This window comes from Argiope bruennichi, chromosome 8 (assembly GCF_947563725.1).
Source record: "Argiope bruennichi chromosome 8, qqArgBrue1.1, whole genome shotgun sequence".
Classification (NCBI taxonomy): Eukaryota; Metazoa; Arthropoda; class Arachnida; order Araneae; family Araneidae; genus Argiope; species Argiope bruennichi.
In genome coordinates, this window is record NC_079158.1 from 29,640,766 (window position 1) to 29,656,616 (window position 15,851).

General features: G+C 28.7%; 1 protein-coding gene across 1 annotated transcript in view; it reads right to left on the reverse strand.

The window, feature by feature from the left end:
• Window positions 1–939: 939 nt before the first annotated feature.
• Window positions 940–15,851, reverse strand: part of LOC129981837 (cell adhesion molecule Dscam2-like) — a 78,952-nt gene continuing 64,040 nt past the window's right edge. The window contains exons 9-15 of the mRNA XM_056092860.1: window positions 15,645–15,715; window positions 13,614–13,866; window positions 12,814–12,912; window positions 8,241–8,423; window positions 6,705–6,890; window positions 5,279–5,520; window positions 940–2,138 (exon numbers count right to left, since the gene is read on the reverse strand). Coding sequence (XP_055948835.1) covers window positions 2,094–2,138; window positions 5,279–5,520; window positions 6,705–6,890; window positions 8,241–8,423; window positions 12,814–12,912; window positions 13,614–13,866; window positions 15,645–15,715 — 1,079 coding nt within the window. The 3' untranslated portion in view covers window positions 940–2,093. The remainder of the gene's footprint in view (window positions 2,139–5,278; window positions 5,521–6,704; window positions 6,891–8,240; window positions 8,424–12,813; window positions 12,913–13,613; window positions 13,867–15,644; window positions 15,716–15,851) is intronic.

Genomic DNA, 15,851 nt, shown 5'->3' on the forward strand with positions numbered 1-15,851 from the left:
AAATGACTTTTAAATGAGAAATGCATTATTTTAAACATACATAATTCAATTCATACTTATCGTGGTATGATATCACTCATAAATGCATTGAAAAACCAGAAAATTAAATTGACATAATCAAAAGGAATATGAACAAGTTTCACTTGTTAAAAAACACATATTTTGAAAATAATTTACATCCATAAATTTACACATATTGATACAGAAATAAGAAAAGAACTACAGAACAATTATACAGTAGACTAGTAGGTCTTCAGGAAATAAAAATGATTAACATAAATGACATTTTTGTTTATGAAAACAGAATTCACAGGTTCTAAAAACATATTATGAATAAGAATTTTAATATAATCATTTTTTCAAAATTCATTGCCACTGTTTTGCTATTTTTTATTTTGTTTAGATTTCTGCATAGGAAATGTAATTTCATATAAAATTAATATTATTAAATAAATCTTTTTTTTCAATGTCACACAAAATAAAATACACTGACAATATTAATAAACAGTAAATGTTTTTTTTAAAAAAATTATAACAGAATTAAAATAATTTAACTCTGAATGGAAATTAATTAGTTCAATTAATGATGCTTACGAGTTTAATAACGCTATTTCTAAAAAAATATTTCCAATAAAGGGATTTTTCATAAAATTTTGAAGCTTTAAACTGAAAAAATCTGAACTCATAGAAGATAGTTAACTGAATAGAAATTTATGGATCCAATTGCATTTTGAAAAGAAACAAAACCTTTTCAAATGGAGATTAATAAAAAAAATGAGAATAAAATAAACAGAAGAATTCGATATTCGAATTGTAAAGGAATAATTATTTGAAAATAATTCAAATGCTTTCAATTGAAAACGAAATTAAAATACAAATAAATCACCTTTTCTTTGATAATAAAAAAAAAATGAGAATAAAATAAACAGAAGAATGCGATATTCGAATTGTAAAGGAAATATTATTTGAAAATAATTCAAATGCTTTCAATTGAAAACGAAATTAAAATACAAATAAATCACCTTTTCTTTGAATTAATAATCATTAAGTAATTCTGAATATTATATTCTGAATAATGTTAATGCTAACTTGCATTATTCCTGCATTAATCTTTCAAGAATACAGGAATTAATTTGATGAATCTTTAAAAGAAACAGCTACCGCTAAAATAATTTGATGAGTTAATTTTAATCAATTCAATGTTCTAGGAAGATGATTAAAATATTAATATTAATGTTCAAGAATATGAATTTAAAAAACGTTGAGTTCAGTAACATTCTCCAAAACAAGGTTAAGTTTTATTTTAAGTTTTCTATCAATAAATACATGTATTTCACAAATGTATTAATTAAAATATTTCCTTGCTTAGAATACCGTTAAGGAAATAAAAAAATGCATTTGTTTAGCTTTAGGAGTACACATAATCATACAAATGAAAAAAATTAAAATATTTCATGACTAAACAAGACCTTCTATCCAGATATTTTTAAAATTTGATAATTAGATTTCAACTTTTAACGAGAATTTAGTGCAGTGTATATTAAATCATTCAGCTGAATTATTTTTTCGTTTTATTTGGCTCGTTAAAATTATATAATGCGAATTTTAATCTCGAATATATATCTAAATACATAAATTGTATTAAATTATTTTTAATTAATCCTTCTGAATGCATCATTCCTTAACTCTGCTTAAAATCAGAGTAACGCGAAATGCATTTCAATCATTCTGATTATATTTTTGATTACCACAAAAGCAAAAATTAATGACTTTTAGAATAATTATAAACCCTTCATTCAAAAAATCTAAGAAACACTTTTCAGTTTTCTTCGTTACAAAAACTGAAAAATGTCAGAATGATTATACTAATTTTTCAAATCTTTTTCATTCATAATCTTCTAAAAAATGCAGACATATTTTGGCATAAGAAGAGATCCAAAATCAAACGCTTCCCAAATGCGTTTGAGCGAAGGAAAATTCATTACTTGTGAAACTCATAGTTGATAGTCTGGATTAGATTCAATCAACAGTGTCAATCGACTAGACCAAAAGAAAAACTTTTTCTCGTGATTTCAGGTACAATGTGAAGATGCTCATTCTCTGTTGTTTGAAACTTTGTCTTCTGACACTTCAACCCTCTAAAATAGATAAAGGTTTACATTTTAAAAAGTATTGTTTGATTTTCTTCTACAATAAATAAAATTGTACATGAATATAAAGAATACCTCCTAAAATATAAATAAAAGTTTTTATTTTAGAAGTATTATTATTATATTGTATGATTTCGTTTGCACAAAGTCACATCCTATTTAATACATCAAACATTAAATTTATTAATACATCAAGAAAAACAACAATTTCTACAGGAACAAGAGAATATACTACAAATATATAAAATCAAAGCATTAATGGTTTTAAATAAGATTGTTTAGAGCCACTAATTTATTAACGCGTAATAATTATATTTAAGGCGAAATAAAGACAGAGAATTATAATTCCTAATACTATAAGAAAGTAAATTTTAGAAACTCTAAAAATTTAAGCGATTTTTTTAAAAATCTCTAAGTTAGATCACTTCCCAATATAAGTTTAAAATGTGCAATGTAAAAGGTGAATATACGTATGAATATATGTAAATATATGTAAAAGGTGTATTTAAGGTGACAATCAGTACTAAAAATCCATTTTCCGATCAGAAATCATAATTTTTTTAAATCTGAAATTTCATACTTTTAAATTTCCAAAACAATTATTTTATTTCTACGACAAACAAATTCAAAACTTGAAACCTTTGACAAAACTTAATCAGAAACGAAACCCGAAACTTTTTGGAAATTAATTGAAAATGGAAACATCGAAAGGAATTTCTAGCTTTTTTTTATACATACTAACATTTTTTTTTAAATTTACATACATACGTAATATTATTTATATATATGGTACGTCGAACTATTTGATTTTAAAACAGACGCATTTTTTAAGATGTCAGTAAAAATATATATTCAAGTACAGTATTAATAAAAGTATTGTAAAAATGGCTTGTTGACAAAACGAATGGCGGTATAGGTATATGTATATAGTAGAAACAATAATAAATAATATAAGATAAAAAGGAATTCTATATATAATGTTTGGAAACTTAACAGTGTCCTCATATAAACGCAGGCAGAGATGTTTATTCGTCACCAGCAATGTGTTCAATCCGTTTCAGTAAGGGAGATTCATAGAATATCTGAAAGAATATTCTATGAATCTCTATATTTTTACTGTTCTATTCTATGAAGCTTTGTGATTTCGATTAAACATTCTGTCGTTTGACAGATCTATGCAAATCTTTAGGATCGAATAGCACGAATGGATTCTTTCCTCTTTCGAGATTATTTTTCATAATCACAAATGGTTGGATCGTGGTGCAATAATTTAAAGCTCTAGTGAACACTACTAAATTGTTCATGGTTTCTTTGAAGGAAAGAACGCTCAATTTGAATATATGATAAAGAAGAACTGGTACTGCTTCAGATATTCTGATTTAATATTGTTGAAAGGAGCTGTACATAACGCTGATGCCTACGTTCAAAATTAATAAACGATTCATGCTAGTGCCTACTTTATAACAGATGTAATTATATGGTTCTCATCATTTAATTTCCAACTCTCATATATTACTTTACATATAGTAATTCCTGTGCAATCATGTATCCACATAAATCACGAGACACAGGGATTACTATATGTAATCATCTTTATAAATAAAGATCATTCAATAAATAACGAACTACCAAATTTGGAACTGTTAAGTTTTTTACAATGTAAAATACATTCACCATAATATTTAGGATAGTCATTTCAATGAGTTAGCAAACATGTAATATCATTCTAATAAGAGTCCAAGAATTTCTCTGATGACAAAGAATTACGTTCTTCATCTCATCGCGGGCTTCAATTCAACAAATTGCTCGAAATCACAAGGTGAAAAGTCTGGAATATTATTTGGAATAATGATATTCTAATTTCATTGGCTAGTACTTTCATTGAAATGAACAAAGCCACTGGAAAGTTTTATATGTCATTAAAATTTAATTACAAGTTGAATTCAGGTTAGAATTTTACTAGAATAATTCCTCTTTCCAGGCTTCCATGCTGTGAGCTCAATCTATCTCTGGGCATTAAAAATTCCCTAGGAGCTTAATGATAAAATGAAATAGAGAACATGTATCATTGCTATTCTTTTGCTTACATTAGCTGATTACACAGGATATATTGGGTGTCCCAAAAATGACTGATGTGTTTTCAAAATCAATAGTAATAATAACAAAAAAAGATAGAATGTCATAGATGCCGTATCGTTTGCGATCTTACACTTGGAAAATCTGGGAATTTTATCCCACCAATTGCAATTTTAGTTAACATTGCCACTAAAAGATGGCGCTGTAGGAGATCTGCAACAGGCATAATTAAAATGAAGTACTTGTGATCTGGAAATTTTTACCTGAGAGCGCCACATTGTTGTTGCAAATTGGGGTTACACTGAAAACATCGTTATTTATTTTATTTTATTTTTTGCAACAGTTCTTGTAGCATTTCCGTGCCTTGTTTTATTTTTGATTTTCTGTAGCTCCCACTGCCGGTGGCAATGCCAACTAATATGCAATTCGTTAAAATTCCTGCTTTCCCAGGCGTAATTCTGCAAACGATTTCTTTCAATAGCAATCTGTCCTTTTTAAATTGGTTTTCGAAATCCATCAATCAGTTTTTGGGCAACTGGTATGATTCTTACTGTTCGTTTCAATATTCTGAGACGACCACTTTTCAACCGTTTTATCTCTCTAAGGGGTGACACGTGGAAGGATGTGCGCCATTTCCAGAATTTATTTTATTATTAAATGTAAAAATTTCCTTTCCTCTTTCCTCCCACCCCTATTTTGCCGAATTATACCCATCCTAACGCATGCGCAAAAGCGCGAAGGGTTTTAGAATCTGTTGGCAAACAATATTTATGTATGAGTTTTCATGTAAGCATATTTATTGACTATATTAATTGATATTTTCAAGCAAGTCTGTACGTAGGTGCCTCGTAACAGGTATTAGTTCATTATTCCGTGAATGCCCTTATAAATATAATTAAAGTTCTGTCCTCTCCCTGCGACTATCGTACAAATCGAACTCTGGAAAAAACCAAATTGCATATATTTCATGTCATTTGCATTCTTAACATTAAGTTCTGTCTAAACTAACCATCTAATTTCGTTTAAATATCTGTCCTATTTAATTAACTCACCTGGTTTATGAGAGATTCGCTTCGCTCCGAAATTGCTGGAGACATGCCGTCTTCACTTTGCCACCTTTTCGAAATGGGGGTGGGCCGAAGTGGTAAAGTGGCATAAGGGGACGGATAATCATTGGGTGGGGCAGGGGTTGAACACCATAGCAGGGGTCGGGAGTTCGGGTCCACGTAACGGAAATTGGACGTGTGACGAGACAGAGGGGTGCTGCGAGAAGATGCATGCTGCTCCCCGAACTCTGCAATCGAATGATTAAAATAAATGAATCAAGAATAATAGAAAATAGTTTTCTGAAATGATTTCTTAGAAGTATAAACCAGAAATTGATCATAAAATAGCGACACTTTTTTTTAAAATTTTGTATTGCTATAAAATGATTACAGAGGAAAATTTTAATAATATCAATATTAATTTATTTTCATCAAAATTTTTGATTAATCAATTTCTTAATGTACAGTTTAATCATAAGAAAATTATGGGAAGATATCAAGATTTAATAGATTAGAAATAAGAGCAAAACATTAAGATTAAAATCAAACAGTATATTAATCCATTTTTAAAAAATAAAATTTTACAGTCATTTCATTTTGTTCTTTTGTACAGCCGACCACCATTGAACGAAGCAGTATTGACAGAGTCATTTGACTTTATCCCATGAGATATAATTCACGTTCATATTAAGATTATTGTTTCCTATAATAATTTAAGAGACAAGACTATATAATACAAACAATAATGATTGCAATATGATTATTTATTGTAAAATACCGGAGAAAGATTTGAATATTTAAATAAGTAAGTATGGTTTATTCAATTTATTGATTAACTATATTGTCAAATTGTACAAAATATTTATTAATTTCTTTGAATTAAGTTTTAAGAGCCTTCTTTTTTATTTCAAAAGTACAAAAAATATCAACAGCATCAAAGATATTACTTTAAAAATAGTTGGATGATTTCTGATGTAAAAAAATCCCTTTAATTCTAAATTTATGCAAACTGAAATATTTAGAATATACAAGTGTTTTAAGATGATTGAGATAGAGTTTTAGATTTCGTAAACTAATTCTCCAAATGACTTTTTGCACCTCCGCCAATTAGTAATTTGAAAAAGTCGATGCACGACTAAAGATAAAAGCAGAAATTATTGAAGAATTGTGTTTATCGTTACTATAATAATTTTATATCCGGAAGAATTTTGAAGACTTAATTTTATGATTTTTAAAGATGGTAAAAAAGGAGATGCTCCATAATAACTTTTATCTCATTTACATAGTTTTTGGTAAGACCCAATTTCCCTTCAATGTAAGCCAGCTTTTACAACTTGGTGGTTAAATTTCAGAAACCCAAACATTGCGTTATAAATATTTCATTACGGCATTTAACTGCAACCGTTTCATAAACAAAAAGTTATTGAGTTACCGCTGAGTGCGTGTCCGTCCCTCTTGAATCCTGACCGTGCCGTGACGCGCGTAACATACACGCACGCCCCAGCGATGACGCACACGATCACGACGCACGAGATGACCACGGACAGAGAGATGACCAGAGTTGTTTGGTGGGACACTTCCTGCATTTGAGTCATGGAGGAACGTTCGAAGCTCGGGTCTGCAAAAAACAAATGTCATCATTGCTTAGAAGACATCGGCATCATGAACTGTTTATAAAAGCGATTTGATCTATTTGGAGCAGCAGACTGGCAGGTTGTCTGAAATGAAATAGTTTATAGGCTATGTTTATTTTTCTGGTTGTTTATATTTGAAACAGTTGAAAGAATAAGGTGAATTTTTAATCACCGATTACATATATAGGTTTATACCTGAAGATCTTGAAGTGCATTTTTACGTTTCACTTTTAAATGAAATATTTTAATTCAGTAAAAAAAGATATTAAAATTTATGCAAAGATGCATCGACAAATTCTGAGATTACATAGTGCCAATAATGGAAGTTCTATGTTAGATTACCAGGCTGTATAAGATGTATCACATTAGTGTTAATTTGGTGCAAGGTCGGCTTAGTGCGAGCGAATAAGGTCCAGGTTTCTGATGGCCCTACACCAATAATTTTTTTAAAAAAAGTGCTTTGGGGATTTTTTTTTTTGTCTTTTTCTCTTAATGTACATTTGAACATCACTGCATGATTTTTGGACATTTCATATCCACTTTGCTTTGAATCTCACTTTTAACTGAAAATATTAAGAAAACAAATTTCTTGAGATACTGCAATAATTAAGAACGCTTTACTTCTTTGGATACATTACTTATTGGATCATAATTAGACAGAAAAATATTATAGTGATATCATCAATATAATACTCATCTCATAGTATGTATTATCATAGCAAAAATCACATATTATAGGAATTTTCATATCAAATTATATTTTATGAGTCTAAGAAGCAAATGCTTTAGTTTGATTTATTAGTGATTATTTTTATGATTCAAATGTTAGTTTTATAAAAATAATTTAATTATTTATAAATTTAATAATATAACATAACCATCAATTGAATAATTAACATTCCAAATTAATAATGATTTTCATAATTAAAATATTAATACTATTGTAATGCAAATTTTATATTTGATAGAATTGGCACTCTTTTATGCATTTATTTATTTTGCAAATAGGCCAATAACAATTTTAAATGATCTGCCTATGCCCCTCCCCACCTCATTCCTACAGCCTTAGGCAGCTGCCTAATTGTATATATACTATATTTGGAAATCAGATACATCGGATTCTCCCGTTTAACTAATATTGTATTAAGAAAACGATGCCGTTTGCTTATAAAAATTGCAAATCGCTATAATCATGAGAGCAACACAGAACTTCAATTATATGCGCTCTACAAATAACTTCGCTCTAAGAACTTCTGGGTCTAAACTAATCTGCCCAGAAAGAACGCATTTACAGATAACGCTTTTTTTAATATGCTAGATGAAAAACTGTTTACCCGATGTTTTGCCACTAACGGTCCCAGATGGTTTGCTCTGCTCCAGGCCGCTTACCGCTTGTATGTACAGGTAATACAAAGTGTTTTCTTCCAAATCGGTGAGAACATAGCCGTCCTGGTAAGTGCTTGGAATGGACTTCTCCATCCATTTGCTGCCTTCTGCTCTGTAATGAAGGGTATGGCCTGCATAGACAAAGGGAAATGTACAGTTAAAACCAATAACAACTTTTTGGGCAATAAATATAAACTGTTACTAACTAATAGATGTGACTAATGAACTGGAATATATGTGTTTAGATAAACTTGTATTTTTGTATTTCATGAATAAATAAGAAATTGTAAATCCATTAATTGTAGATTCGTTAATGAAAATTAATTAAATCAATTCGTACTTTATTCAGTAACCTTTAAATTAAGGTATTATACTACGTTCGACTTATTAGTTATATAAATTAAAGTAGTGTACTATGTTTTTTTTTTAATACATTGTACTTAAAAAAAATAGTTTTATGCTGTAAAATTGCAATATATTTCAATTTCTGTATAAAATAGATTAAAGGAACATCAATGAAACCAAACTATACTTGTTAAATGACAAAAGTTAAAAAAAATGGGAAACGAGATTTTTTTGGGGGACTAAAAAGTGATACAATACAAAATCTTTTTACTTTAAAAGTTAATGAAATGATTTGCGCAAAATCTTGCGGATGGTTAAATAAATTTATTTCATTGTTCATGGTCTAAAAAAGAAACTCGCTTTCAGTTCAAATTTTAAATATAAAGGTTCAATTGATAAATAATATGAAATTTCCATTTTTTCCTCATTGTGAAGCTTTAAAACAATTACAGAATATTTTTAAATCAACGGATTGCTTATTCTCTAGTTCATGAACTACAGAAGGCACTGCGACCGAATTTAAACTAAAATTATGCATCAGATCTCAATTTGAGATAGTTTTTTCAAGAAAGCTGTGCTAAAATTTAGAATTTGATAAAATCACATTTAAAAATGCTTTGAGAGAGATGGATTAAATTTAATGTATGGTCTTTATTCACCTTATAGATTTTTATAAAATTTTGAACGAATTTTGTACTTTTACGGGAATATAAGCTCTAACTAAAAAATGTAATGAGTTAAATATATGAAATTTGATATGTGATTCTTTTTAAGATTAAAGTTGCAGTTCTGATCAAATTTTGGTTTCAATCTGTCCAAAAAAAGAGGCGCCAAAAATACACATCCGATTTTCTGATAGTTTTATATTATCCGCATTCCAATGATTCATCTCCAAGGATCGCTTGCTAATAGAGAGAGGTATAAATTTTGTTTTGTGCAACTTTATTACTTTTTTTATATTTTGAATAAAAGTTTTCCAATGAAACACTTTCATTATTTTTTCAAAATAATGTTTTTATTTTAGAGACGCGAACGCCTTTTAAATGATAGCCTTATCACTATCTTTTTTTATACTTTGTCTAAATAGTATTTGTCATTCTATAGAATGCTTAGATATAACACACAGTGCCTACAAAGAGTATGTAATTTACATATTTCACACTTTGTGTGAAAATGCAAGACATTCTATAAAATGTATGAGTATTCTATAGAATGCAGACATTTCAAGTATAAAGTAAACTATTATTCTTAAATTCAAATTGCTATAATTTTTATATTTAATATAAATAATTCGGTTAATTTTTTTATATTTAATATAATTAATTCGGTTAAAGATCATGAAAAATATTTCTTGTTAAAATAATCAGCCGAAAAAGAGAAACAATAATATGCTAATTAAAGCTATGAACCCTTTCATCCACGAACATACTTTTTGGAAGCAACCTTTGGTCTTTTTGTGAATGAACGGATTGGGATAAAAAATGAATCAGAGTTGCCAGTGCCTTAGTTAAGCCATTAGAATGCCGGTCACGTAGCAGCTCATTAAGCTGTGGTTATTTTGAATACTTTTCGAAAGAGACGCGTGATACTTCACCGCGTTAACTGGCCATCGCCCGTCTACATTGCGTTATAATCTTTTAATGAGAAAGTTATTTTATAACTAGTCTTAGTGAAAACTACACTGGTTGGAATTTGGTAGCTATAGCAACTCTGGCAAAGAGTTGCAAATGGTGATAAAGGAATTCTGAAAATCTTTCCGGAAGCAATACAATAAAATAATGTCATTTTCTTATAAAATATTATTTTTATTCTTATATTAGATCACAGCGAAAATAATGTAAATGTATTTTTACATATCAAGGTGTTTTAGGAAAACCGATTATTAAAGTTTAAATCTAATATCATTAATATTTTGTAATTAAACTAGATGTCTGAACACAAGTTAAGAGCTGCTTATTGTGATTAGAATTAATATATTTCGAGTATCAAAAGTATCAAATAAAGAATAGAACTGATTCCTTTCCCATGTTGTACTTCATATATCTCTGTCCAACTGATCAAAATGCAACACATGTGTATTGAATTTTCTTATTTCTAAACTTAAAACTAAAGTTTGTTATAGATGTCTAAAACTGAATGGTGAAAATGAATGGAATAATCAAATGGATAATTCTGAGCATCGTATTTCATCGTGGTCATAGAAGCAAAACAGGGTGCATTTCGCTCAAAAAAATAGCCGTACATTTTTACCATATTAGTTTTACATTTTTACTACTTAATTATTAACAATATATCAATATTTATAAAGTTGAATACATTCTGGGAAAGTACTTATTGTAGGATTTCTACTAAATGCATTCTTAAAAATACTGTGAAAGCTTAGACTGATGCATTATTTATCCCTTTTCAGCCATCATTTAATATGTTTAACTACATATGTATTATTTTTATCTTGCATTTATTGCAGGGAACTTATGAAAACTACCAGTTCAACAAATGAAATATTTAGGGATAAAGTTTCTTTCAATAAAGATCTCTACTGCTTTTCATTTCATATCAACTTTTCAGAAATGTAAATTAAATTGTCACGTCCTCCAGGAAGACATTTAATTACTAATAATTTTTTGCTATGTGTTTTGCAGCGTATGTATAAAATAACGAAAAGAAATACCTTGGTAAAAAAAAATTCCGTGTTATAATTTTATGCTCAAATATTAAAAGTTCAATTAGTTAGAATCAGTTACGCAACTTGCAGAAGCAAAAAAATGCTAGATATATTACAACACAGCTTCAAACAATGTATGATCAAATAATAGATAACATAAGTAATTATTTGTCGTGTAATTGCCAAAGATTTCGATATATATGCGATATATATTTGCTTAAAACCATGCCCCGCTCTAAAATTGAAACTATCTTTTCAATATTAACAATTATATTTTTATGTCTAATTGATTCATCAGCATCACTAACACGATTTGTTATGAAAATGATTATAAAGTATATTTCTGTTGAATAATGTACACAGATAGTTATCTTAAATTAGACTTTTTAAAAATTTTTATAATTAGGTAGAAATTTCAGAAAGTTTACATGAAAAAAGGTTTTATTAAATTTTAAGATCCATAGAATTTAATTACTAAGAAAGATTATTATGCAAATTATTTAGTACTTGAGTTTACTGAATGTTTTAAAAACACATTAAAATTTAAAAAAAATATTATAAATGTGGGTAATTTCTAACAGTTGTGTTTCTTCTATAATTTCCTAATTTAAGAAAACTGAAATGGACTAGATGTCAATTCAAAAGGAAGTAATTAAATATTTAAATGATCTAAAATTAATTAAAATTGGACCTCTAATTTTTTAAATATAAAGGATATTAATTAAAATTGGGTCTTTATTTTTTTTAAATATGAAGGATATTAATTAAAATCGGTTCTTTAATTTTTTTTAAAATACAAAGTATAAAATTATAGATATGCGTGATAATTTCAAATCAGTTATGTCCTTAAAATTATTTCCTAATCGTCTGAACTCGGTCTTTATTATAACTTTAACTTCGGCATTGCCCAGACTTTTAACTTTCCCATAAAAACCTGAAATTTTTAAATTTCTTCTAAAAATATACACGATTGAAATCTTTTTCTCACACTCACTTTTTCGTCCTTTCTGCTTACCTACTCAATGCTTTTGCCAAGGCAAGGACAAAAGCAAAAATTGGACTATTTCTATGGAATTATAAAGAATAAAAAGCATTAAAGAACTCAACTACTGCTTCTTCAATCGAAGTTTTACACACACACACACACACACACACACACACACACACACACACACACACACACACACACACACACACACACACACACACACACACACACACACACACATACACACACACACACACACACACACACACACACACACACACACATTCATGAACTCTCTTTCAACAAACACATTTAGATTTGAAGACATTCAATATGGTGTGTTTCATTTCTGTCGGAAAAATCTTTACAACTGCAAATTTGTTTGAAATTATGAATATCAATTACGTAACAAAATTTGAAACCTAAGCTATGATTTATGTAAATAGCTGAATTTTTTTCGTTGAAAATGATTTTCTAAAACGTTTTAAAGCCAACTTTCTTAGTAATTTAAAAAGATACTCACGTAATGTTCCACTTTTAAAATCGTTGTTCCCAGACCATCGAAGAGAGATAGATGTCGCAGTGGTGGATTCGACCCATAAATCGGGAGCTTCCAAAGTTCCTAAGCCATCAAAGTAAATATAAGTTTGTCTCTTTTTTTTTAGTTCCGAAAAGTTTATATAATTTTCTATTATTTATTTTCCTTTAATATTACTGAATATTAAAGAATAATAGTAAAATGCAAGAGTAAAAGTTTGATTTATCAAATCTCCCAGATTTAAAAATTTCATGAATCCGTCTCAGTTAAAAAATGACTTCCCAGGGTCATCTACACTTTTAAAAATACGAAAAATGCTTAAATTGTATTATTTGTATGAGATATGAAAATTTTAATTTAATTTAAATTTTTACTTAATTTGACTGTAAGTTTTTTTACTTTGATAGAAACAAAAAAAAAAGATTAAAAATAATGAAAGAATAAGTGATAAATTGATACGAAAATCTGACTTAAAACTCCCCACCAGCAGAATTTTTTTTTTGACTATGTCAACTTGTATATATTGTTTAAAAGTGTTTTCTTCTGATGAAAGCGCATTGGTATGGATATAAAGCTTCGGTTACTAACAGGAAGTTATCAAGTCAAGACTGGAAAACGATCCACCAGGTGGACGTTAAATCTAGCCTTGAGGACAAAACGTTCTCCGTTAAAATGGGACGTTAATATATCTGAATTAAATTAAACTAACTTGTAATATATTTTCTGTACGTTATATTTTGTAAGAATATTTAATAATTTCACAAGAGAAACGTATTCAAAAATACCAATTTCTCTTGTTTTTCCTATGACAGGCACAGAGGTAGGTCCTTTCCCTGCTCTATTGTAAGCCCTCACCACGATCTCATACTCCGTGTTGTCTTTCAGTCTGTCCAGGACGTATTCTTGAGAAATGCTAGGTCCCAGAGGAGCCTCACGGTACGTGTAAGGGACCATGGAATAAGACTCCATGGAATCATATTCCCGGTAACCTAGTTCGTAGCCTTGAATGGCTCCATTGCGCTGATCCGGAGCAGGAGCCTGAAAGATTCAACAATTAAAAAATTAATGATTTAAAAACAATTAAAAATTAATGATTTAAATAAATCGTTAAATAATTAAAAACTCACTTAAATTTTTGTAACTAGAAATATCGTAGATAATAAATGAGTCATTAAATGTTCTACGACGAAATGATTATTTTATTAATTACAACGAGTCACCCCATTACCACAGACCAAAGCCGTATAAACAGGACGTATTGTGACTGCCTGTTATGCTCATTTACTGTCCAGGTTTCACATAAGAGAACAATAAGCAAAAAAAGTTCAAAAAAATCTTCAAACTGTCGGTAAAAGTTTAGAAATATTTAACGTATTTTTTTAATATTTTAAAATTTCCAGGCCACTGTAACATTTTGTTAAAATCATCGCCATCTATAATGATTTTTCTAATTTCACTGAATTCGACACATTTTGTTATGTTGTGCTGAATCGAGTCTATTTTTCTACACACACACACACACACACACACACACACACACACACACACACACACACATATATATATATATATCTGTTGTCTGGCATTCCTCCGAATTTGTAGAAGTATTCAGGAATCTTCCAAAAATGATTATGCTATCAGAGAATTCTGATAAAGCTGGTTTACTCTATTCTATTTATAGCATTCAGAAAATAAATTCCGTATGTCAATTAAAATAGCACATAATGGAATATAGCAGAATAATTTATTATTATTATTATATGATTCACATTCTTTGGACTACATATAAAAATAACTGCAATTCGTTTTAAACACATTTTATAATAAGGAACCATACGTTTATCTCCATTTCGAAGATCGAGTCTATCTCTTTGTGTTCATGGCTTGTTTCATAACATGTCATTTCTACTACTATTTTTCCAGAAAGAAAAGCCTTATACTGCAAAATGCGATGAGATTCGAAAGAAGCGAAATCTAGGTTGGGGGGTATGAGGGAGTATGTTCCAGTCAAAATATGTAATAGGTCGCCGAATGAGGACGATCATTATCATCAATGAAAACAACAAATATAGCCTTAATTTAGATATGAATCGCACTGTTGACGTATTTTTGATTTGTTCATGTACACATCCAAATATCTGGTGCTGAATATCAGTTATTACCCAATGGCACACAGCGCGTTCAGGATTGAATGCGCTTCAAGCATATTAATCTTCTTAAACATCACCACAAACCATAGCGGAACATACGCATTTCTGTAACAAATTATAATGTCTCTCTGTTTCTTCAAATACATGGGAACTACTAATTGCAATCAAAAAAGTGTGTAGCATAAATTATTACCAGATTTTATTTTCTCAACAATTTATATATTTATAAAAATATAAAATAGTGATTTTTTTATATAGAATTTCAAGATTATCCTAAATATATACAGAAAGATATATTTCAGCAGCTTTAGAGTTGTTCTCTTAAAATTATAAATCTAATAACAAAAAATATGCATACAGAAGCTGATCATTTTCATTGTAATACAGATTAATTAAATAAATTTTAATTGTAGATAAGTGAAAGAAAAAATATTTCTAATAAAATGTATGAATCAAAAAATATTTTGTTTTTCAAATTATATTTAATTTAAAATACATATATATTAAATCAATCAATGCGAAGACGTAAAAAAGTGAATCTTAAAGGCATGCTTAATATATATATATATTTATATATATACACACACACAATTTTTTAAAAGGTTATTTATAGAAATATTTCTCAATGATTTAACTATCCAAATCGGTATAATAGCTCTTTTTTACCTTCCAACGAACGATCAGCTCATTCGGCCCACTGGGATAGACTATGAGATCCGTGGGATAGCCAGAGGGAGCTATATGTGGGAAACACAAATTCAGTGATGATGTTCACAAATTTCATGCATGATCTCATACATAATGCAACTCGTATTTACAATATTTCTATAAAATTTTCTTGTAAATTAAAATGGTTTCAATTTTGTAAGGATG